Source organism: Pomacea canaliculata, linkage group LG13 (assembly GCF_003073045.1).
Source record: "Pomacea canaliculata isolate SZHN2017 linkage group LG13, ASM307304v1, whole genome shotgun sequence".
Classification (NCBI taxonomy): Eukaryota; Metazoa; Mollusca; class Gastropoda; order Architaenioglossa; family Ampullariidae; genus Pomacea; species Pomacea canaliculata.
The window spans coordinates 9,397,914-9,423,952 of NC_037602.1; the positions used below are offsets into that span (position 1 = coordinate 9,397,914).

The 26,039-nt window shown below is 36.6% G+C and overlaps 1 protein-coding gene across 1 annotated transcript; it reads right to left on the reverse strand.

Moving 5' to 3' along the window:
* Positions 1-7,107: 7,107 nt before the first annotated feature.
* Positions 7,108-25,337, reverse strand: LOC112553566 (conserved oligomeric Golgi complex subunit 1-like). The gene is made up of 28 exons (XM_025220879.1): positions 25,247-25,337; positions 24,758-24,845; positions 24,359-24,403; positions 23,434-23,500; positions 23,043-23,149; positions 22,344-22,413; positions 21,935-22,114; positions 20,489-20,536; positions 20,245-20,331; positions 19,773-19,920; positions 19,579-19,641; positions 19,210-19,272; positions 18,810-18,891; positions 18,360-18,465; positions 17,839-17,943; positions 16,570-16,664; positions 15,793-15,951; positions 15,360-15,536; positions 14,983-15,075; positions 14,722-14,826; positions 14,422-14,514; positions 14,088-14,181; positions 13,352-13,429; positions 13,034-13,110; positions 12,103-12,286; positions 11,673-11,804; positions 11,100-11,294; positions 7,108-10,025 (listed from the first exon to the last, which is right to left on the reverse strand). The coding sequence occupies exons 1-28, from the start codon at positions 25,329-25,331 to the stop codon at positions 9,864-9,866; spliced, it is 2,988 nt and encodes a 995-aa protein (XP_025076664.1). The 5' UTR covers positions 25,332-25,337; the 3' UTR covers positions 7,108-9,863.
* Positions 25,338-26,039: the final 702 nt, after the last annotated feature.

A 26,039-nucleotide genomic window follows, 5' to 3' on the forward strand; every position in this document is an offset into this window, starting at 1 on the left:
ACATAAGCTGTTGTGTCTGATACTACCAGAGGGTTGCAGCATCAGTTTGACCGTCTAGCAAAACATGCAAACGCCTTAGACCCTCTGTAAACTTAGAGAAATCAAATATTGTTATTTTCTTACTGAAGGATGCTAGTCAAGCAATGGACATTGGTTTTCGAAGGTCATTAGGTTGAAGTTGTACAAATTTCTATCAATACTTGGGCATTGATATTTCGCTTGATCCTCGTTTTGACATTATTTCATAAGCACTTATGACACATTCTGATTCAATTCAACTGGTTTAAGCATAAACGAAACGTATCTTTACGAACTCGACATCACAAAAAGGTTTCAAGAACGAAGTAGAACAAATCTTGTTGTCATTTGTTGTTGTTTTCGTTATTTACTGATGTAGAAAATATTCATAAAACTAAGTTGTCCACCTGTAACAAGGAAGCCCTTACCGGATTAAATTCCATTCATTTTATTCCAATCTCTGAAATGGAGAGCTTTTTCCCGACTGCCTTCAAAATCCACATTAGTGAGGACATTTCTTTTCTTGCGTTGTATTTTGCTTATATCTCCGTCTATCACTTTTTGTGTCAAAGCAGTTTTTTTTTCGCCAGTCATTAATTTTGTTCACCATCGACTACCGAGGGTTTAACGATAAACGCAACATCAGTTGTAGTCTCAACTGACCAGACGCCCTGCTGTGTGATATTCTTTCGTAAGATGATCAAAATACCGGCAAAAGATGACTTGTTAAGGTATACCATATACCTCTCGTGCGTTAACAGACAAACAGTGATTAACGGCCTCTCCATTTACATTAATATTATGGTCTAGACACAAATTCTGGGGAAAAAAGTGTTCATTCTGCTTTTTTTAAAAGTAAATAAATCTTAAAATTTATTGCGAATAGCAGCAAGACTTCTAGCCACTTTACATCTTTTTAAAGTGAAGTGTGTGATATGTATCACCACAGCCCCGGCACCCTCGCTACCACGCGGCGTTGGTGAACATAAAAACCCGGGACCCGAGGATGCTGTCAGCGTCTGCAGCAGGCCCTGGGGAAGGGAGCGAGGTCTCTGACAGAACAAGGAATTATGCGCAGACAGGTCTGGCTCCACCCAAGCGCCCCGTTCAGGTCTGCAAAAGTAATCTGTGCTTAGAAGAAGGTCTGAAATAAAAGCGACAGGTATCACGCCTCCGGGCGGAGGGTTGGGATCCGTGGAGAGAACATCTGTCCCATTTCCACAGTCTGTCTGCACGGTGCTGTCCCGGCACGCTCCACCGTACAGCAGTTCTTCGATATTATTCTGCTAGAAAAAAAGGCGATAAAATTATCTTACAATACATTTTAATACACATTCACGACTTTTCTTTCTAAAAAAAATATTCTGTCGATATTCATTCATTCTTTAATTTTTTTTTTTTACCTTTTTTTCTCTTTCATTTATTTTTTGTTTTGTTTCGTTCGTTCGTTGATTCTTCCTTTCTTTCTTTCTTTTTTGTGCTAATAGAAAACGATTAACCAAATCTTTTATTTGTTTGTTGATTTCTTTGTTTATTTGTTGACTCTTGAATGTGCTTGTTCTGGTTCGTTTGGTTTATGTGTATGGACGCACACACACACACACGCAGACATCTTTCTGCGAAGGTTAGTATACTTTGACAAATGCCTGCACCAAGGTAAATGCAGGCACAAATATATGTACAGCCATCAACGACAGCCCTCCTCGAGGGAGGATCACTCCAGGGCTGTGATTGGAATATCACCATCTCCATCAGTTAGTAGCCTGAAGGCAACTTTGTCCTCGGCACGCCCGGACTTTGAAAGGAGCTTGCAGGAGTGGCAACTGCCTTACACTCCTACACTTCACAGTTCAATTAGTGAAAATAAAAACTTTGAATAGTCATGGCCGAGGAAGACTTAGAAGACTGCTCATTACTAGTAAAATTGATTAAAGACTTTTAGTTGGACTGAGTAAATGTAAACATTGAAGACCCGTTACTCACTTAGTAAATGTACAACTCTCATTCACTACCTCAGCAAACTCACTCGTTCACTCTCTCACCTGCTTACTCTTTTTTTCGTTTACTCTCCCTTACTCACTCTCAACCACCTTTTGCTATTACTTCAGATTCTCTGGACTTCAATAAACAAAACTGATACCAAACAAAATCCGACACAAATACATTCAGTAATGAAAATCCAATCTTACTATGTTCAGAAATGTACAGATTAAAGAGATTACAGGGCAAAACAATCAGTCTTCTCGATTAGAAGAACTAATGCAATATTAACACCGACCAAAAACACAAAAAAGCGAAAATCAGAGATAAAGTGTCTCAAGGCTGAGACAGAAAAGAACTATTTTTTGGGGGGGTCGGGTGGTCTTTCTTCACAATCCATGCCAGAAACAGCTCAAGTGTTGGCATGAGTTCTGTGGGATGTTCTCAGCCAGTGGCTGGAGTGAGGTGCAAGTGGAAATCACAGCCTTTGAGGTTTACAACCGTTTGATTACTCCGCATGATTGAAGTCTTTGGACGCGAGTGTAAAGGGCCTTTTTAACTGGACATATATTGGGGTGGTGGCAATTTTTTATGTGAAGGTCACAAAGAAGCTGCCATTTCGCTGGCACTTATAAGGAAATGGGGAATAATGTGATGCTGTGACACTGTATGGTTGGTTAAGGTCTTTCAACTGGTCCACAGGGTCTTGCCGTCCTTGTTACTGTTTCCTTGTGACTGGAAAAACAGTTCGAAGGTAAGGGTTGGAAGAAAGTAGTAGGAAAAATGAAGTTGGAAGGAAATGACATGTGTTTCTTGAAATTTGTTTGATCAACTGCTTCAAGAGACATTTTACACTCCAAGTCAGCAAAACACGAATCTTCACATTGCTTTCAGCAGACTGAACAACACACAGCGCTTATGTTTGTCCTCGCTGTTCGTCTTCTCCTGTCTGTACTTCATCAAAAAAGAAAGAAAAACTTTTTATTTAAAAAATCTTTCAGCATAAATTGTATAATAGCTTTTTTGCGTAAGGCTTCTTGGCGTACACTTAATAGCAATTTTATAAATTAGGCACTTAGCTTCCGATTTAGGAAACCGCACGATCCTTTGACATTTATCTCTATTTAAAATAATAAGCAAGCTTAAAAGTAGTCAAGCACTTGAAAGTGATTAAATTTTAATGGTCGCTAAAGCTTTTTATCTTTAAATAATCAAAGCACCTCTGTAAGGACTTTTTTTGTCGTTAATTGGTCTTCGTAACTTCGCAGAAGATAAAGACGAAGGAGTGTTTGCCTGTCATACTAAATACTCTTTAATAAAGAAGAGAATGAACCAGGCTTTAGAAAGTACACAAAAAAGACAAAATATCGAGATGCAGAGAGAGTGAAATTCTGATGGTCTAAGGGGTAGGAAAAAAACCAGCTTAATGCATAAATAAAAAAGTCAATAAATACATCGTTTTGGGGGAGTGTAGAGAGAAATGGAAAAGCGCTGTTAAACAATGATAAAGCTGTAGGTCCCACCCCCGAGCCCCAGTGAATGACCTCCGTGGTTAAATCAATATAGCAAAACGAAGTTTTCCTCCATAAAACATTCTCTTGTCGGGTAATGCTATTTCACGAAATGGAATTTCTCTCCACTTGGCAGCCGTCTCGTTGAGTAAGGGGCATGACGCGTGTTGCGCGCGCATTTGGCGGCGGTGGGCGCACGTGCCGCATCATGCGAACAAGCATCAGCGGTTATGTAAATGCACGCCAGAGACCGCGCGGCCAAATTGCCGGCCAGCATCCCGAGCTGCTTCCACTGCGCATCACTTCTTTTCTTGGCGTCAAGAGCTGATTCTTCTTTGATTATTCCGGGGTTTGACGCTCCCTGATCCCCGCCATTTTGTTTGTCTGATTTCGCCATCTTCTTTTACTGTTTGTTTGTGATGGTATATTGCGCCTTCAAACCTAAGATGCACTCTCAGGTTATTTGCTAAAGCTCAGGTAAAGTTCAGTCGAGTGAAAGATGTGCATGAACCATAAAACATGGCATATACATATGTGTCAAACTGGATGGACCATCAGCCTATGACGTCTTCACTTCGAGTGTCCAAGCGGGTTTGGACAAAAGTCGACACAGATATATATATCTGGAGAGAAAATTTTTATTATATTTTATGATAAATGACAGGTTTGTTATTTACAGACAGTCAGGAGTGATAAAAGTCAAGAGTCGCATGCTGGTTGACGAAGTGGTCGAAGAAGGCCTAAAATTAGCCTGGGCAAAGATGTCTGATAGTTTAACTGGATAAAAAAGATATAAACAAGATTTTCAAAATATTATACTGGAAAAAAAAGACACTCAACTATGAAAATGGGACTTGGCATTCGAAGATGTCTACAAATTTTTACTCAGTTTTAGGGTGACATTCGTCTGATGTTCTTTTCAACTATGGCCCAATATTAGACGGCAGACATTTTCACGGGTAAAATTAGGTTAACTATCTCAACAAACAGCCCAAAACACTAAACCCAGAAATGACTTGCTCAGCCATAAAGAACCATCATGTTATTTAGCTAAAAATAACAGACAGTTCTTGTCTGCTCCTGTTTTGGGACATCAGTGAAAGCCAGGCGTCGCCACTCGTCGCGGCTCCATGGCAACGGCATTTGCTCCCACTGTCCGGGACATGCCGGCACGGTCGTAAATTGTGGGCCTAGTGGCAGTCCTTCTCTCCATCCCAGAACCTCCAGTGACAACATTGACCCCCACCATCCTCTCTGATGACTGAAATGAAGAATAGCAAGCAAGGACGCCAGCAGCGATGATGGTGATAATCACGATACCTTAGCAACTGTTGTTTATTAACCATTCATCCACCATACCAGTGAAGATAATTTTAATAAAACGATCATGGTTTTTAGCATTATAGCTTTCCAAATATGCATAATTCCTTGTGTTTGTCATCTTTTCGTCATAATTCTCCACAAATCATTTTCTAATGTCCTCGGCTTTATTGGGGAGGTTTATAGAGCTGTCAAAGAGGATGGCGCAACGACGCAGTGATGAAAGTTGTCGCCAGTACAGTGAGAATATAAAAGGGAGGTATCCCTGCGAAATCGCCTTCAGGTGGAAGCACTCTCCCTTTCAAGCTCGACAACAACAACAGCTGGCTGTGACACGTGTTCACCAGTTCCTTCTCCGCTTCATCATCACTTCCCCGCCATTAGGTGGATGCTCCAGCAAGTCACCGCCGATGACTTTCGAGCGCCAAAACTTAAACTACCAACAAATGTCGGCCTACCGGCCGCTCCTCGACATAAACAACATTTTAATGAATTTTTGTTCTTAACGTCAACTTAAATGGAGTAACGCCTTGTCTAATCTTTGTCATTGATGGCGACTGAAAGGAAGTAATCAAGATTTTTCAGATTCTGTGTGGAGTCGTTAAGGACACAGCTGTGAGGAGGATTGGGTGGGGGGATTGGTGTTTTTTTATGCCCAGCCAGTAGCTAAGGTTATATCATGGCAAAACAGCCAGCCCTATAAACAGATGCCACATGCAGAGGAAAAACAGTGTACCTGAGACGAGAGCTGAACCCAGGGCAGCCAATTAACCTTTACAGCTTTAAGGAACTGAAAATGACAAATTGAAAACTGAGAACAGAGATTATTAATCAAAGATCCATGTATGCGACAGTTTTTTGCAATTTTGTCATTTCGCTCTTTTTCCTCCTTTTCACACGGTCTTAGTTCCTCTTTCCTCTTAAATGATGTCGGCCTCTGCCGAATAGGATCAGCTCCACATTCACTTCTCCGTGCACATTCGAACATGGATACTTACGCACGCACGCGCGCGCACACACACAACATACCGCTGAAGGCTCGCGCTTCATTCCTTATCACACTTGAGCTCCAGATGAGAAGTGAACAGAAATTCCACAGCTATTCTCATCATCTCAGGTTTCGCATGGCTCTTGTTTGAACCCCTTCCAGAATATTACATCTTTGTAACCAGAATGAAGGGAAGAAAGGAAGCACAAAAAATCTAATCCTTGGGGTACTGGTCAAGAGGGTGTTTAGTTTTATTTTGGTTAAAAATATGTAGTTTTTCCCATTGGTGTCTGTCAACATAGCATCCATTGCTAACCTTACGTAAACTAATTTTACTTTAGGGAAGAATTTCGTTTTCGTGTTCCGTGCTGTTAAAAAGCCATCGACCAGTCCTGTTTGTTCTTAGAACAGGGAGTAATTTTGACATCGACAATCGGCAATGCCATTCGCTAGACTTTCAGAACAGAGCTACTCACTTCCTTTCCAGACTCCGTGGCCATGATGAGTGCAGTTCGACAGCGATTTCTCACTGTCAGCTGCCTACGGTAATATGCCACCTGATAATTCGTTTGCGACTTGGTGATGTTAGGCAGTCCTGACCGGTTACCACCGTTACAAGTTTGCGTCACAAACACCGTTACCGACTTTGTGGCATATCAGATCATGATAATAGATCATCAGACTGCGGAAAGATGTTTAGAAGAGGAAGAGAATGAATATCATTGAGCCGATTTGTCAACCAATACCAACAATAAGAAGAGGAAAAAAAAAAACATAATCATCTAGTATTGTATGGCATGAGATGGAAAAAAGGAAAGAAAACAAACAGCTTGGACGAGCTTGTTACACTTATATCGCTAGACGGATGATATTTCGTTACAAGATGGCGGCAGCAAAAAAAGGTTTGAACCAAGGAAGAATGTTAATATGCTCTGCAATGTCATCAGGAGGAGCGACTTACAAAGGAAGATCTTCAGTGTGGTGATGGGGAAGCATGTCAAGCCTACGTGTGGAGCCTCAATCTGTAATCAGATGCATTCTGGCGTTATCTTCATACAGACGCGAGCTTGTATCTCCTGCTCATTCTCTGTAGGAACTCTCAACTGACTGCCACTCGATGCTCAATAAGGACGTAGTTCTTATCTAACCCTCCTTGTGCGTATTTTTTTTTTTTAACAAGTGCATAGGCCACGAACGTGTTTTTGACTAAGTATACATTTACGTACCAGTTTCTGTCAAAGTGCAATAAATTGGAGACGATGGCTGCCAAAAATTACAACAGGCAAAACACAAAATAAATTCTTTTTTATTTTGTGGCAAATAAAACAGTTTAACGTGCAAAATGTCAAATATTCTTAGCTCATAACAACTCCAAAATTCACCATTATTTTCTCCCACATTTATAAACATCAGAAATCCAACAACTGCCCCACAATATTTTACAAGTTTAAAAAAAAATATGACAAGTAAAAAAAATTATCCTGAAAAATGTGGTCAGTGAAAACTGCAAAGAAAACTTCATTCATGCCAAATGGATGGATGTGGGGTTGGTAAGGGGTGAAAGACGAAGTGAAACACCAAAAAGGGAGGGCTGGGAGGGTAAAAACGTGCAGATCTGCTGAGAATAAACACTAACAGTTAAAACTGTGGCGTGCATACTAACACTGCCCATCGTTGGACAGGCTTTTAGAGATAATAAGACCTAACTTGGTAGAGGTCTCCCAAGAGAAGCTTCAAACAACAGAAATGAAGTGAGAAATTCTTGGCTCCATCTCAGTGAAAGTATTCCGCTGCCATGATCGATGTTACATGGGAGGCTACCAACAGGAGGCGGAGCATCAAAGGCATGTGGTTTGTGTCCCTTGGTACGCTGATGGCAATACATTTTTGAGACACCGTGTATCCGTCCTTTTTTTTTTTTTTGGCGCGATCTACTCTTCGAGCCTATTTATATTGCGCGCATGTCCCCTAGGCCACTAATCAAAAGAACTACTGATGGCACAAGACAAACAGTAATTACCACAGAGTGAGTGCGTCTCTTACTAGACAGTAAATAAGATTTTTTTTTTAATTTGCTTAGATCATCCAATGTTACCATTTCTCACTGACCAAAGATGAGAACTTAGCCACCAGGATAGGATGCTGTGGATAAGTTTGACACAGCGGCTATAAAAATACATGCATAGAGATAGCTCTGATCCGATTTTGATCAGAGAGAGAGATGTTCAATCTCCCCTCACGCCAAAGCATGACAGCAGCACCATCATCCTAGACATCTGAATAGCTAACACACAGACAAGATCTCATAGAGGTATCTGCTCTTGTTTACTGTGGCTAAAGCAGCCTGCATTTTGTTAACAGAGAAGGATCCAATCACTTAATATAACTTATTAGGGGTTATAATGAAATTTTTCTCTTTCCATTCCCTACAGGTCTGTCTCTAGATTACAACACTATCCTAAGGAAAGAACCATCTAGAGACCCATTTGGAGGCTGAAAGATTCTTCTTGACAAAACTCATATATACATATTTATATTTTAAGTTGATGGAATATGATAAATGTTTTCAGAAGTTCCAGATACTAGCACATCACCTTCAGACCAGTGATTCAAAGACATTAGACTTGTAATGAGTGAATGTAAACAGATTGTTTAAAAAAAAAAAGCATAGAGTATAGAAAATAAAATAAAAGGTGGGTAGAGTTAAGAAAGGTGAAGTTCAGAAAGAAGAAAAATCATCTACAAGTTTGCTCCTAAACAAAATTACAGCTCCGTGAATTAAAAATTCTTCTTTATCAATGTTTTCTCCATCTTTATTTTTGCACCTGTCAACATACACACATGCTTATCCTCCAGACCCCACTACTGAATGTTCCTGTTAGATCATCATATTTTGCATAGAGTAAAATATACAAAAAAATACTGTATCTTTAACAGCACAATGCTAACCAGACATAAAGGCAGAGAAACATAGGGAAAAAGATCAACATTAACATTAACAAGAAGCCCATTAAAAAAAAAAAAATACCCACACACCTATGTTTCATGAACCCATTTTAGAAGTGACACAGGTGTACGAAACGCTAACTAAAATATAGTCAGTGATCAGACTGACAAACTTAACATGGTACAAAGGAACAAAGACCATATTGAATTAACCTTCTTAATTATCAACACACACGAGAAAACACAATCTCAGATTTGTCATGTCTGAACAGCTTACTTTTGAACAGAAGACCGACAAATACAAGTTCGGACCTCCTCCTCTACTATTCATTAAAAATAAAAATCAAATAAAAAATTGGGAGAAACTTCTTGCCTTTTTTCAAGTATAAAACTTTCTATGACAGGACACACACACATATGGTGTAATATACATATATATCCCTCGTTATTCTTTAAACATACACACATATATATATATCTCAGAGATTTAAAAAGAAACCTAAAGCTTAAGTTATACTTTCATTAGGAGAAGAATCTATAATCTGTAAGATGTGGTCTTACCAGCTGCATGATGCTGTTTCTGCAACAGTCCTAAGTTCTCAGGAATTATTATACAAGGCATAAAATAGGGTTAGGGGAAGGACTTTTTTCCAGTAACAAATTAATGTGAAAGGTAGATTCTGTGATCACAACATTTAAAGAATCTAGAGAGACAAAGTAAGTTATTTTCACCAACATACTTAATGTCAAAGGTTAATTATAAACGGTAAATGTCTGTATATGTATATATGCAAACGTATAATGCATGCTTGTTTTCTCTCACTCACACAAACACACCCACACACCCTGAGCCCATAGGCACATATGTTGACATAAAGGTGCATGCCCATCCTTTACATGTGATGACAGATAAATAACTTGAATCATACAACCATTTGATATTCATAACACTCCCACAGAGGGAAAAACCCCAATGTCTTACTACTGGTTGTTGCCAGGCAGCAGCTGTGCCTGCATAGATGTCTGGGGCAATAATTAAAAACAAAGACAAAACAAAAAAGGTTATTGAGTTCCGAGGTCCATATGAACACAGTTAAAAATCATGACTTCCCACCAATATTGGAGAACAGCCGAGAACCCATGCTACCAAGTCGGTCTAGCTTGTCATAAAATGAGCTGCTTAAGTCACTCTGGGATGATGTTTTGGGTAAAGTAGCTTCCACAACTGATGTCAGTGTATTTGCTCCCAGTGATTCTATAGACTGAATAGATCAAGAAATTGTTTAACATTTACATGCTGCTAACTTAAAAGCTAAAAAAGATCTGCACATTCCCAACACGCACACACACACTTTCAAGTACATTATGTTTAACTCTTTGAGTCTAGGCCCTTCATGAACTAAGTCTGAGCCGCCTACCTATGCCCATCATATTCAATAACTTTTACTGTAAAACTATGTAAACAAAAGGGATGAAATCCAATCATGTAGCCATTTCACATTTGAAAAAGCATTACATCCCTTAACAAAGGAATAAAAAGATATTAAATTAAATTAGATATTGAATTTTTCCAGATATAAAAAACGAGTGCATATACAACTATGGCTAGCAATTTTTCATCATCTTCAAGCCTATCTCCGATACTAAAGTTTTCTTTAAATCATCAAAGCTATGTTTATTCATACCAAAAAGGTTTTTAACCATTAAAATCTACTGAATACAGGACTTAACATCACAATGATCATCAACTGTGTATAATAAGCCTGTATTAAAAATTTCTTTTTAGATGCACAATTTGATTTACTTAATTTCCTTTGGAAAGAAAGTGCAATTTCAAAAAATTGAATGAGGAAGGAACACTTTCATTCTCTTAACTTAGACTTTTAATTATAATTTTATCTTCCTGACATGTTTAGCTTAAATTATGTGATTTTTTAAAAAATACTTCAAATTCATGAAAACCTGTGAATCAGAATCAAAGGTCAAGGCCCAAAGAGTTAAAGAACAATACTTAAGTCAAAATTACACAATAGACATAAAGGAAAATGTAGTATATAAATATAAATAAAATAATAAAAATAAATAAATATATAAATGAACTTTTTATTAGTAAGTGAACTGGTGCTACAGTCATTGAAGGCTGAGGTTTTCCTCAGATTATTTCATAGCAGGGACAAAAATCACAAATATGCTGCTGTCTAAAAGAAAATTCAGGCATACTTATGCAATTAAGACATTCTCTTACACACTCACGATGAACAGCTGACAAAAAACAAAAAAAAACAAGGGGGGGGGTGGGGGACAACCACCACACAAAGTAATAGTGGAAAACTCACTCTGCTAATGGTTTGGGAAAGAACTGTCTGCTGCAGACTGGGGCGTGAAGGCTGTGATCCTAGTGGCAGTAGCGGAAAGCGAGCAGAACAAGTGGTTAAAGGCAGGATGTTGTGCTGCTCCTGACCTCCTATTGGTGGTCGCCCAGAACCCGTGATAGCATGCTTGTCCAGCATAGAGAGGTTTCCTAACAATACCTATGAAGGTCAACATATCAAGTTGAGGTCAGAGAGGGAAATAAAAAACATCTTCCCTTTAAACAGCATCATGCACACAAGCTCTTTCTCTATAGTCTCCACAGTTGATAATTAAACATCAGATAGCAAAAACCTCCATCAGTTCTACTTGAATTAAAAAATTTCTACTCTAATTAATGTAGGTTGACTGGAAAAGTCAGCTGCACCATCTACTTTCTGAACTTAAGATGAATTCAAGAAAGAAAGACTATTTTTGAAAATGTTCACAAAGAATTCAACAAAAGTTTTGGAACGCATGAAGTCGAGTACATTATGAAAGCTGCAAATATAAGAAGTAAGAAAAAAAAAACCAAAAACAAAAGAGAATGAGGAACTAACAGCACTACGCTGTGTAGCTTTCATCAAGTTGGCCTGCATGTAAGGTGAAAAAACGTCAAGGTCAAATGGGTCCACATGTTCTTCAAGGCCCTCCACAATCACCTGGCAACGTTGTTGCCACACTTTACTAGCCTGCAATTCATAAAATAATAGAATCAAGTGCAAATATGAGCCATGCACGTACACACACACACAAAAGCATACGTGCATGCACACATACCAATAAGAAGCAGAAAGGAAGACTGGTATTCTCAAAGCTATTGATAGAAATACAGATGATATATTGATTCAAACAAATACTTATTATATTTAGATGGGCACTATTGTTCTCATGTATGCACAAAATAAAGTAGCTTTTGAAGAGATAATGTAATGCAGGGAATGGTGAAGAAGACATTACATATCTATCACAACTATGACCTTCTTTTACCTCCGAGTCATCCCTCCATGGTATCATACTCATTATGTATTTCACGTTGAATAAAGTTTGTAGCGCCGCCTGCTGACTCAAGGGCAGCTCACTCTTGCTCCCTTTCTTTCTAACAGTGAGCAGCTTTTCATATGCCATCAGCATACCTTGCAATATCTTCAGCAGGATTTCTCTCACAACAGATCTGGAATGAATGTGGCAGTTAAACTGGGACCATAAATAAATATGTTGCAAATCTTGCATGATCTTTAAAATTAGAAGTTTTAAGTGCATGGTGAAGAAACAATATTGCAAAACTTTATGCCATAACTGTGCATATTCCACTCTGAAATAAGAAACCCCAAGATAATAACAAATATAATGGAACACAACAGGGAAGTTAGTTCATCTTATTCTTTTTTTTACCACTTATTTTTTACTTCTCTCGTACTCCAACAGTGATGTATGCCCAATTCCTGGACTGCAGCTCCTCTAAAGATTAATCCCATAGCATTATAGATATCCTGCATATCTATTTATTGCCTACTTTACACATGACCCAAGGAATTACAATAAGGAATAAAAGTCCACACAAGAGAACCAAAAATCACACCAAGGAGTTTTCTCCCTTTGATAAGACCATTAATTTTTCTCTTTCAACTCCTTCTTTCCAATAAAACAATTATCAAAAAAAAACAAAACAAAATCACTACAGAATTTTAAAGATTATACATCAATAATTCCAGACCTAGATTTTTTTTAAATTATAAAATGAGAAAAGAGTAAAATACTATAAATGAATATAAGAACAGTAGCGAAACTACTACTAGAGCCAACTACCTGAAGCATTAAAATGATTAAACAATGCAAAAATACAACATCATGAAAGCAGAGACAATTTAAATAAATATAAATTAAGAAAAACAAGTGTATGAAGCCTGTGTGCCATTACCTTGGAAATGCATGAGATCCGACTCTGTTCAACTGCTGGCATAAGTGGAATAATGTTGAATGCACATGCCAGGATGCCTGCCAGACAAGTAACAGTCCAGGAGCTTATAAAGGACCTCAGCAGTCATTAATCTTACCAGGCACTGATGATGAGCTGCAATGTGCCTGGCATTTTATAACATTAACCTGAACTAGTATATTTACTTCAAAACCTTACAATAATTCAGCTCATGCCTTTTACTGCTACATGTATAAGGTATTTACTCCTGCTACAAATGATTTGGTATTTCCTACATTTTGATGGAGATGTGCCAAGTACCTGCATGGGAACGTGGATCTTTGAAGAAAGTTTTCTTCCTTCCTCTGTCTCTTCCATGATATCTACATCCTCCCACCGCTGCTCAGAGATTACAAGAGAATAAATAAACATCAATGAAATATCAGAAAATGATAATTACATTTATCTTGGTATTGGATTACAAACCATGGTTAAATAAAACAAAACTAAATAAAATTATACTGTAAGTATAGGAGGTGCTCTTTGTATGCAATAAAGAAGTAATGAAGACAATTTACAGCATTTTCTTAGGGGAAAAACCACCAAACTGAACACTCAGAATACCAATATCATGAAGAAAAACAATCAAACATAAATCTCTGCTAGCAAACTTTCTACTCCAAATATTTTGGCCAAAAATTTAATGTTCTTAAAACAAAGTCAGATCCTTAATCTGGGTTCAAATTTTAATTTTATGACATAAAAAGGAAGAGTAACACGTGCTTCAAGCTCTTGAAGGGGCTGCAAATGGGAGAATGTAAATAAATCAATGCACTACAGTGCCATGTAGGTTTCTGAACTCTTCCTATGCAGATAAAAATCATTAATATTTAAAGTCTTATAGCTAGCAAACAGGAATGATTATTTGCAAGTTTTTCTATCATAAAAAATAGTATTCTTTAATGATCTTAAACTAGTATTTGCAAATATGTGTTTATGGTAGAAAAATACTAAAATGAAAGAACAAGAAATGGAGGTGAGATAATTTTCAGCTTACTGTAGATTTCTCGATCACAGAATTGTGATGAGTGCTTGTCACTTCCTCTGTGAAGGTTTTGGTGATGCTATTAACTGTATGATCTATCCAAATCCTGAGGGAAGAAAAAAGACTAAAATAAGAGAAGATGTGCACATTTACCCACTCATCAATGCGGATATGCATGCACACGCACACACACTTAAGTTGTAAGATAATTATTTTTGTGCTATGATATTTTTTATTTCTTGCCTAAGAACAATGCCTTACATTGGTTTATAATGAGCAAAGACATGCCTGTAATAAACTCATCCTGATCCCGAAACATAAGAAATAATTTTATTAAAACACTTACTTGTACGACTTTGCGCGACACTGTTCCATTTTCTGCACTACAGCTTGCCACTCTTGTGATCCTGGAGATTTTTGCATAGATCGGGATTTTCGGCTGGCAATATTTAAAAACAATCAAACCAAAAAAATAAAAGACACATCATTAGTCCCAACTTAAAATTAATCAATCTGTAACGTTTTTTTTTAATTAGTCCTTTCCTTCAGAACAGATTTTTAAAAAGTGCCCTTTACAAACACACAAGCATGTGCATAGTGTAAAATCATTATATATCTCTCTAAAAGTCAAGAACATTGCACTTACATTCCTGTTTCATTTCGCTGGTGCTCTGTCACACCCAGAAAACACTTTTGCAGATGAGGAGTGAGTTCAGACAGAGCTCCACAGGTGCGAGCCACAAAAAGAATCCTGCATAACAGTTAGTAAGTTTTAATTTAGCCAATCCATGCCTCTTAGATTTAAACTAGTCTACTATGTCCGAACAAAGAATAAATAAAAGATGCTAATTACTGGTAAAGATATCAACAAAAGATACAAGTAAAGAATAAAAAAAATATTGTCTACTTATGCTCTGTGATGATCTGTGTGGTGGCATCAGGAATGTCTCTGAGTGCTGTTTCCCATAGAGACAGTTGCTCCATCAAATAATCAACTATTCTGAAATAAATCAATTTTTGCAAAATGACATTAATGCCAGTAATATGATAATGTCTGTGGTAACATGATAATGTCTGTGGTTATAATAAAGGATGAAATCCTGTATTTTCATTGATAGTAAACTGCATACAAGAAACCACTATATGTCAGATTTTAATAAAGTGCACATATCTCCCTCTCCTCGCTGCCCTTGTGCTCCTCGAGGAGTAACAAGGACTAAACTATCTCTCTCTCCTCGCATATTATAAACTCCAATTGTCAACAAGAATAAGGATTACACATACTGCTGGATGCAGCTGGCACTTGCATCCTGACAAAAGCGCAGAATGTCTTGTGCGTCTGAATAACGATCAAATGGTCCAGCAGTACTTGGTTCCTTTGAGGTGTCCTCTGAGGGCTGGACGTAAAGCTGGTTGTCTTCCAGCATGGCCTTCAGCTTCCCATCAACACTCTGACATAAGCTGCAAAAAGATTTCTTGCATAAACAATTTAAAGCAAGCATTCAGGCTGCCATATGCTATCTACACAAATTAAAATGGAAAAGAATTTTTTTCTCTGTGATATTGTTAAAAAAAAAAGAATGCAGACTGTTTTATGTGCATTAATGGTACTAGAACATCTCAAAGTTGGGAAAAAAGCTTTCAAAAATTAAAGCAACATGAAAAATAATGAGAAGCTGGCAGAAGCTAACACAAACACGTTTCAGCTAAATCCTACCGTTGCACAGCAGGTGTGAAAGCCCGCGCTTTATATGCAAGCCCCCCACTGTCAGTAATACAGCGAGAAGCTGCTGGCTGCCACACAAAGTTCATCTGCACGTCACCAGCTCCTTCTGACCAAAGGAACTGCCCAAGGTCTTCCTCATATATCATTTGGCTAAACATAGATACAGATCCTATGCTGTTTATCTTTAACAACATTTCAGACCTAGGTAATTTGGTTAAAACAATACCATGTTTTATAGCATCTGAGGCTTACTTCAGTGAATGGGCTTCAGGGAACTCAAGATGGGGATGTGAAAATTTTGGTGCACTGTCTGCCAGAAAAAGAAGGAAAATGAAAGGAGAAAACGTAAGATCACGTGCAGGCTGGATAATCAATGTAGAAGTATCAAGGGTAGAGTGAGTTACGGAGATGTCTTTGGTTTACTATGATTGAATCATTTGTATTACATCAACATTTTATGGTAATTTGTTTTAATATGCATATGACATTACAAATAAACAGTTGGGTGAGTTGAACTCTTATGAGTTTGGAATTAAGAATTTGGAAGTGAAAGACATTTATATTATTATATATATATTTGGTCTAAAACTGGGAAATACCACAATTTTGGACTGATAGTCAGGATGTCCAAATGCATTATTATTTATTGTAATTTATGCATTATCAAAAGATATTTAAGCTGCAGACCACCTAAGCCACAGTTAAGCAGTTTGGACTCCAATCACCACGGCTTAATGGCCCTATACTGTAGTGCTATTAGTTACAGACCTAGTCTTGACGCTGGAAGCCATTTCCATCATAATTTTTGACATGCTGCGCTTTGTCATTTCTGCTGTGCTATCAAGTTGACACTGAATGAGAGCCTGGAAAATAAAAAAAAGCTTGAGGAAAACTAATCCTCAACAAAGAATCTTCCTGAAAGATCATTTTATTTGTATTTTAATTTTTCTAGAGTGTTCCATCCTATTTCTAGTAGAATGAAGTTTGCTGGATAGGATGTCTGCTTCATTTTCAGGATATGTGGCATTTAGCTTCTTGCATTGATTTGACATGCTGTAGAATGCTTCAGACTTCGTCTTATGTCAACTATAATCCATAATTTTTAAAGCAAAATTGATCACAAAATTGATCACATCATTACAGTGATGCAACTTCAAAAATCATTATCTTTACACTTCTGAACTGGATAGCCTCCCTTAAGGGGCAACAATTGTTTCCTCATAATCAGGTTAAGTTCCTTTTAGAACAATAATTCCCAAAATATGAGGATATAATCATGCTTAATTTTTAAGATGTCTCATAGAAGAGGGGCATGAGACCGCCACCTGAGGGGCACTCACATATTACTAGCATTGGCTAATTCTTTGGCTAGGGAAGACTAGACAAAAGAGTACCTGTAACCTTACCAGAGCTTCAGGTCTACGAGGGACTCACAGAAGAGAAAATCCCCAGTTGTACATAAGAGTGTTTAAACTTTCTATGGCATCAACAACTGAGCGATGAACTTTTCACAAATCTACTGGGAGGTAGTCTGAGTTGATAGATTGAAACTGTCCTGAGATTTGACAATTTATGAACAATTAATTATTAAGAAGATGGTGGTCAATGTTGGTATTGATATTTGTGAGTGTATCTATGTATGTGTTACTATACCACAGTGACTTTAAAGATTCCAAATATGATTTGTTTGCTTATGTTAAGTTCCTCTTTTCTGTTTTGTTTTTTATTGTCTGCATAGCTGTTTCTCCTTCTGTCCTTGGTATTCTGTCCATGCCTTCTAATTGTCTTAAGTATTGAGAGCATGCTCCTTTGTGAGCTTGATTATACACTTTATCATTACTACTATTATTAGTATAATATTTGTTGCGCCTGGTGGGAAAGATGTTTTTGTGTTGTGAAAGAGCACACATTATACCATGTGCTTGTGACAAATGTACAAGAAAATGAATTCACTCAAACTTTTCCTAAGGGCATAAAAACAAACAAAAAAAAGCCCAATCAGTGTGGTAATATGAAAGATATCTTTGACCTACTTACCTTCACTCTATTTAAAAAGAGTGGCTGTAGAAATTCTTGCCACAGGTGGAGAGGTTTGTTCACAACCCGCCTGCACATCACATCCCAGTGCTCTGTATTCCCTTCCTGTGAATCAGATTTGTAAATAGTTATGTTATCCTGTATACATAAGAAATATTATACTGTTATACTGTAAACAATGTTGATGCTGTCATTTTATCCATATTAAACTCAACTTCATATGGGAAAGGTGCTTTACAAATTATGGATTATTATTAAGTATGCTCCTGAATCCATCCACAAAACAATATGTTAAAGCATATGTGACAAATGTCTGTGGTAATGTGCAAATTCTTCATCTTTTTATTCACATAAAAATTTTCAGTTCAGATGGGAAACTCTACCCAAAGTGGTTTTATCATAAATTTACTGTTCACTATGGCGAGTGTAGTTCTTCATTTGTAATTCATGGATCACGTGACAGATGGATATTTTTCACACTTACTCAAACAGCTCTGAATGACAGAACAAATGTGTCATACCTCAGATAAAATGTTCCAAACATCATCTCGTATATCTGCCAGGCGTTTCACTGAGCTGACATAGTTTAATAATTTGGTTACACCTGCCTGAACATCCTGGAGACACCTAGAACAATAGGACATGTATGGTTATCAGCTGAGGCCTTGTCATTATTATGTTCCTCCTTAGAATAATGTATGTCTTTTGATAAATAATGCATCTTAACAAAGCACCACCTTTCACTAATCCCTATTATATTATTTAAATGACTGGTATTGCATATTATTTTTATTTGTTGAGTCTAATGCTACTTCCAGCTTTATAGTTTTAAGGCCTCGTTTAATCCATCTAGGGGAAGTCTTGTGTAATAAGGTATGTAAAATAAACAAGTAATGGTAAAAGCTATATCTGTGAAAGATACAAATGCACACAATGTGTTTGGAAGAAAAGATGTTGACAAAATATTTTACGTATTTATCCACTGCTGGCAATTTCCTTGCAAGGTTTCCACTGAGATAGACATTGCGGGAGTGCGAAGTGCTGGACGAAAGTCTATCCAAAGAAAAAAAGGAAAATGACTCTAGTTGCAGAACAAATAGTTTAGCTTAGCTGACCATCCAGAATCAATGACATACTGTTGACTAAATTAAGAACATAGTTCATAACTATGGCATTCAACCTGAGACTCTTTTACGCTATTCATTAACTCTTAAGATAACACATATGAAAGAATAAAATAAAAAAGAGAAAAATAGAATAAAAAATTAGTTCTTAGAAAGAAAACCCTAGATGACCAGAATAGTCTGCTCTTTTTTGAATCACGATGATACTCATATCATAGAGCTGTTGAAGATAAATTAAAAAAATTACCTTTCACAGATTTTGGGACATATTTCATAGACAAAGAACCCTGGACATCATCCAGTCCAAAAACTGGAAACAAGTGGAGAAAATTGTAATAAAACTAAGGGAAAAATGGTAGACTTAATTTGGTGCAAGCATCTAGAGTGCACATAATCACTGTACAACTTGGTTTATTCAAAACAGATAACTAATAAAAAAACCTCGTATGTTGTAAAAAGATACATATTCATCATTTAATCCCATAAGGATCTGAAAGTCCCACTGACAGTAAGACATCATATTTTCTTTTCTTTTCATATGTAAGTAGTTTACAAAACAATTAATGTAAAGATATTAATGCATAAAAGAAATTTTAAATGAAAAAAAATCACATACACTGGCTCAGGGCATCTGTGTTGACAACGCTAGCAAGTGTTTTCTGCAGCAAGTTGTAGGAATCTGTGAGTATAAAATCACAAATGATTAAATGTTTGCATATCAGGTATATTAATACTCAGTGTCTGTTCACATGTGTGTGTGTATGTTTTGTAAAATACTCGGCACAAAAATCACAATAAAATGTAGCTTACCTCCCTCCTGAGGGCTAGTGCCAGAGCCAGGGTTGTAGAAAACAGCATGAATCTGACGAATTGTGCTTTTAAGCAAACGAATGACACCACACACCTGGTCCTTTACATTAGCTTGTTGACCCCAGTGCAATGTCTGCTGTAAAGCTTTCTAAATACACACATATAATATTGACAGACTAAGAGCAAAATGATTTTAAAAGAGAAAAAAATTCAAAAATATTATTGTACCCTAATACAAACATCATAACAAGCTGAAAAAGATTCAAAGTTGCTCATTTAGCATCTAAATAACATTGTGCATCAGGTCATTGCGTCCCTCTGCCATTATGTAAACTGTTGTTTAAGGACCAGCCAGATCAGATATAACTCATTTATTTATGTTTTCCATGTGTATATATGTATGTTAAACAGCTGATCTGAGCAAAATGTAGAATGCAGCTATAATGCAAAAAATAGAACCACATATACTTACTGTTCTGGCTAGCAGGAATTCATTAAAGACTTGCCGCGGATTGCTGTCGTCTAACAGTAGAACAGAGCAAAGGATCTGAGCCATTTTCTGTTGGCACAAAGCACAAATCTTACAGTTATAATTTGTCTCTAGTTTGGATACTGTAAAAAGGAAAGAGTAACTTATAAACAGCTTACATAGATAAAATTAACACTTACAAACTGAATAACAGTAAATGATATATTAAAATACAGAAAGCACAAACCTCGTCAGAATATGTTGCTTCTGTGTCAGTCAGAAGGGTTCGGCAGCCCTGAAGATTGATGATAAAAATAGCATTACTTTATGCATGACAAATATAATTATTTGTGAATCTCAGAATCAAGCAGTTGTAGTTTCTGCATTTTTGGACTCCATCATTAAGAAAAAAATAACCAAATAAAAATGACAAAACACATTTTAAATATTGATCAAAATTTAGCTATTAACGTCATCAATAAAACCACAAATTATTTTGAACATGTCCATTCTTCTTTTGTTGTGAATATTTTATATAAAAAAAAATCACTTTACCATTCGAACTACAGTGGTACCTCGACATACGAGTTTAATTCGTTCTGTAACCTTGCTCGTATGTCAAATTGCTCGTATCTCAAAGCAATTTTCCCCATTGAAATTCATTGAAATGCCATTAATCCGTTCCAGCTCCCAAAACACCACCTCAGTTGTTTTTGTTAAGTGTTTTTGAATAAGAAAAAGTGTATTTACAAGAAGAAACATTTATTTATGAATAACAAATACATATTCTATAAAAACATATTAAATTCTTCGTTTGTGGAAGTGTGTGGGATCTGCTTCAGCAAATCACCGTAAATCACTCGTGCCTTCTCACACATGATGCTTTGTGTTAAGGTTCCTCCTTGAAGCTGCTTCTCTGTCACCCACACAATCAATAGTTTCTCCATCTTTTCATGGAGAGAAGTCCGGAGCTTAGAAATTATTGTAACGCCCCTAGCTGGTGTTATACCCTTTATCAACTCCTGTTTAAGCTCAGAACATATCATTGATGTGCTACACCCCTACATCTTCGCCAAGTCAATTACTCGCACACCTTGCTCATGTTTTTCTACGATTTCGCGCTTTAATTCAATAGACATCATCTTCTTCTTCGGACCCATGGTTACAAAAATAAATGTGATAATGTTTTGTAAATGTACTAAAAGCAAAAAACGTGAACCCAACTTATCAAAAATGCTTCGAAAACGAGGGAAACAAGCACACAGACTGAGGTCTAGTCTGAGGTGGGAGAAACTGTTAGATGCTGCACACGACCCCAACATCCGCCCTGCGGTGTAGTGTGCGATTCCTCGTATCTCAAATCTTGCTCTTATCTCGAAGCAAAATATCGCTCGCTCGGCGGCTCGTATCTCAAAACACTCGTATGTCAGGGCACTCGTATGTCGAGGTACCACTGTACTGCTAAGAACTTAAGAATTTGTAGTTGTCACAGGCATGTTGTTTATAATAAATACTTCTACATTAAACTAACTTTTTTTTAGAAAGACTTCAGCCTTTATCTTTTTTAAAAAAATATAATACCTGCTGTCTAGAGCTCATTAAAGGGATATGCCAGAGTAAAAATGTAAGTATGGCTTTCAGTTTACACAAAGAATAAACTCCATGCTGTGATTAAGACCAAGGGTGTACTTGCCTGCAGAATGGTTGACCTAAAATGACTGATGGCAGCCCACTGTCTGGTCAAGACAGGAAACCACGATAAGACCTTTGCTGAATGCTGGCTATCCAGATGTAAGCTGGTATTGACATGACGAGCCAGCAGGTACAGCTGTGTACTGGCCAGGTAATCTCCGCTTTCCACACTGCTCCAGATCTAGATACACACAGAAGTAAAGCACATAAAAATCAAACATTCTTGAAATAACTACATGATCAACCTGCTTGCGTATTTGCAATTCAAAAAATTTTTTTTCCTTAAAAACAATATACTGTGCAAAACAAGGAAACAAAGAACCATCTAATTATATTTTGTAATGAGCCAAATTATACATTAGATGACAGAAAAGAGGCAAGCACAGGCACAGATAGAGGTAAAAGCATACCTTTTCTGGCATATCAAGGAGGAACTTGATTTGTGCAGCAACACCAAAGAAGTTGGCCTCTTGTTGCTTTCTGAAATAAATAACATTTGTGGATGTGCTTTGATTGGTTTTTTTATTTAATAACTGTAGTAAGACATACTCATATAAGAGATCATCTAATTACAAGAGATGGGATAATAGAGGCTTAAGTTCCAGTGACAACATAAAAAGCTTAAAACAGAAATGTGATGATGCTTTACCAAACATTTTCATTTGAAAACAAACTTTACTTGCATAAACATATCAGCAATATAAACATTGAACATTTTCATGACAAAGAACATAAAACATATCTGTAAAAAAAATTAAGCTAATTAACATCAAAAAATAATAGTAGACATTTCTGGGTGTGGAGGTAAACTCAATAAAGCCTGCATGCTTCTCTTTCCTTTTCTGCAAAAGATATAGGATTCCCCACAGCCAAAGACAGTATTCCCAAGACTTAAAGGCCTACATTTTAACGTATGGCTGGAGAGAATTGATTGACCAAAGGGAGGGAGGTTAGGAGCACATGAAGTCATGACTACAGTAATGCTTAATTTTCCCTTACTGCTCTTATCTGTACTGGTAAGTATCAAATCCATTCTTTCTTATTGGAAGATGAAAGTTCAGCCTTTAAATAAGCCTTTCAGTAGTTTCTAAGGTATGTGGAGAACTTACCTGGAGTTGTCAGATTTCATTGGTTGTTGATATGAAGCGCCTTTTATCATATGTTTCTGGTGCAAGTTCTGACACAGCTCCTCCATATGAGTGATGGATTTCATCACCTGTTATTATGACATTGCCAATAATATCAGAAAGGCATTATTTCTAATTGAATGTATGTAAAAAAGAGTAAAAATGACTAAAAAGCCACATTCTGCTCCAAAGATAATCCATTTAATAGTACAATATGCCAAATTTAGTTATGTTGATTTGAACATAAAAATGCCAGAATGCTTCACATGTTTAATAAGTCTTCAAGGAGAAAAAGGATTTCTGTTTCATCTGTGAAAACACTAAAAGGATTTTGCATGGATAATGGTGAGAAGAAAGAGAAGTGTTCACTTACATTTTCCACACTTGTCTTCATTGCTGTTATAGTGTCTGCAGCTTCAATCAAATCTCTGTACCGCTCCCTATGGACAAGTTTTATTGTCCAGAATTAATTTTTCTTTTTTGAATTAATGACTTGTATCTAACCATTTATCCCTTGTAAAAAATATGAGCATTAGAAAAACCATAAAGTTGATGAGTTTATCATTTGATACATTATAAACTTATTGATAAATAAAGATTTGATACATTTTGAGAAATGCAGCTAATATTTAATTTACACAGTGAATGCCATTAAAATGATGATTAATTAAGAAAATCAATGTGTACAAACATGTAACAATTAATTTGTCTCTTGTGCAAGGAAAATAATATACAGACGAACTTCAAGAAGTCGAAGCTTCTAGGGACTGATGAAAAAAAAAAAAAAATAGAAGTTCAAGTTAAGAAAGTTCATCAAAAAAGGAACGTATTTTTCACTGTGGGTGTTTAATTTTAACCACGTGTTCATTTCTTGTTATTCTTTTAAAGACTGTCTGGCACCCTGTGGAGACGGAGTTGTGCTTATCACACACGTTTTCCTATACAGAAATGAGAATATGGGAGCCCAAACTTGATGAGGAAGGAGTACACAATTTTACACTTTCCAGTGTATTTTCAAATAGTTTAAATATGCTGACCAGCTTAAAATTATTCAAGTTGTGGAAGTTTTTGGCTAGGCCAATTCGAGCTACGGAAGTTGAATATGAATTGTTTTAATGGGAAACCAACCAATTGATGTTTGAAAATCGAATTAGGGACAATTTTGACTTACTGAAGATCAACTTACCGAAGTTCGACTGTATAATCATAAGAACATTTACAAAATTTTAAGGGTTAAAAATTACAAATATAATTCATCTTGAGTCTTCTTAAATTGTGCTTCCCAAATTAATGCTCACCCAACCATCATCCGCAGATCCTCTTTCTTCTTTTCTATCTCAGCCCTGAGAAAAAATATTTTGAATGAACATGATTACGGTAGTAAAACACAAATCTATAAAAAAAACAGTGACCGAAGTGCAGAATACACAAGCAGTCAGATGTTGCTTTGAGTGTGTGTGTGTGTGTGTGAACACAAGTTTTAAACTCCTTTTCAGTATATCTGTCAAGCTCTTGAAAGCACAAGCGTTTACATATGCATTAAAGAGCAAGCTGAATGGTTAGAGTTTTTTTTTTGTTTTGGTAGATACAGTATCCGTAGATACAGAAGATATAAACTTAACCTGTAAATTTCATCCTCCAAAACCCATCCGTTAACAGACAGTAATAAGCATGTATACCCGAACAATCAGTCTTACCGAGTTTTCTTTTCTGTATTTCTTATCTCCTCTATTGTGTGTTTTTCAAAGAGAGAGTTGGTATCAAGCATGTCTCCCTTGAGAAGACCTAAACAAGAAAAAAGTAAGGTAAAACATGTAGGTAAAGGGATTCCCTTCGGTGTCTATTTACAGTAAAATATTATCAGAAAATTTAGTGACATATTTTTATTGCACTCATTCAAATACAAAACTCTCCGATGATACACCAGCAATACTCTCATGGTATAACATCAAGGGGCTTGCATTGGTAGAACTAGAAACGATATCAATATCCGAAAAAAAACAAAAACAGTCATGATAGTGGGTGTCGTCTGCTGCATTTACCTTTGAGAGTAACAGTAGACATACGATCTTTATGAGCCATTAAATACAGAAATTTATATCACTTACTATTAAAGTAAGAGTAAAGTATAAGGAAATGTACACGATAAAATAAATAAATAATAAAAAATGCTTTCAATAAACTACCTGGATACTGACGATTGGACGCCATGTTGGCCATGTCAAGAGGAAGTTGGCAGTCGACATAAGAGTAGCCCCCCATGTTTGTCATTATGCAACATGTCTATGTGGGTATATAGATGTTCCATGAAGTATAAGGATAAAGAAAATAGTACATCAGTGCTATATTCAAATTTCAGATTTACAAATTTATGGATGTTATTTTACTTAACAATTGGAATTTGAGTACGTTTTTGTATTGATTTTGTGTTACCATTAATGTAACAATATATCACGATCCAATTTTGTTGTTACATGATTTAGTTTTAAAAATGTGCAGTCCGTGGTTGGTTTTTTAGCAGTAAAAATTTTCTTGTTCAGTCTCCCACCATAAATATCTGTTCCCTGAGCATTCGCCACTACTCCTTACAGGCTTACACCAATCAACGTAGCTGTCTATATAGTTGTGATTGTAGTTGATTGACTAGTCCGCCTGCTCGTCTTTCTCTGCAAATTGATGACACTTATTGTTCCCCGATTCATTTACTTGTATGGAATGCGACAGCTCTGTACAGTGGTGAGATGAGTAAGAGTTGATGGGAGCGGTACACGCCTGCATCATATGATAGGCACTGAACATATAAAATGATGTGCAGATGCAATGTTTTGCAAGATAAATATAATGGACGTAGAAATAATAGATGTAGTAACGCTGTATAAGGTGGCTTTGTTGCACTTGTATTATCCGATTTTCTTGAAGCAATTTTTCTGTAAATGAATTTTTTTTTTTTGTAAGGTTATCCACCAAGTGAAATAATTT

Coding starts and splice junctions, on each gene's coding strand:
- LOC112553566 (XM_025220879.1), bottom strand. CDS start 25,331: ATGACAAACATGGGGGGCTACTCTTATGTCGACTGCCAACTTCCTCTT. Junction 14,827..14,982: donor CAGATCATCACAGAGCATAA/GTAGACAATATT, acceptor ACTGTTATGCAG/GATTCTTTTTGTGGCTCGCA. Junction 10,026..11,099: donor TTTCCCAAACCATTAGCAGA/GTGAGTTTTCCA, acceptor TGATCTATTCAG/TCTATAGAATCACTGGGAGC.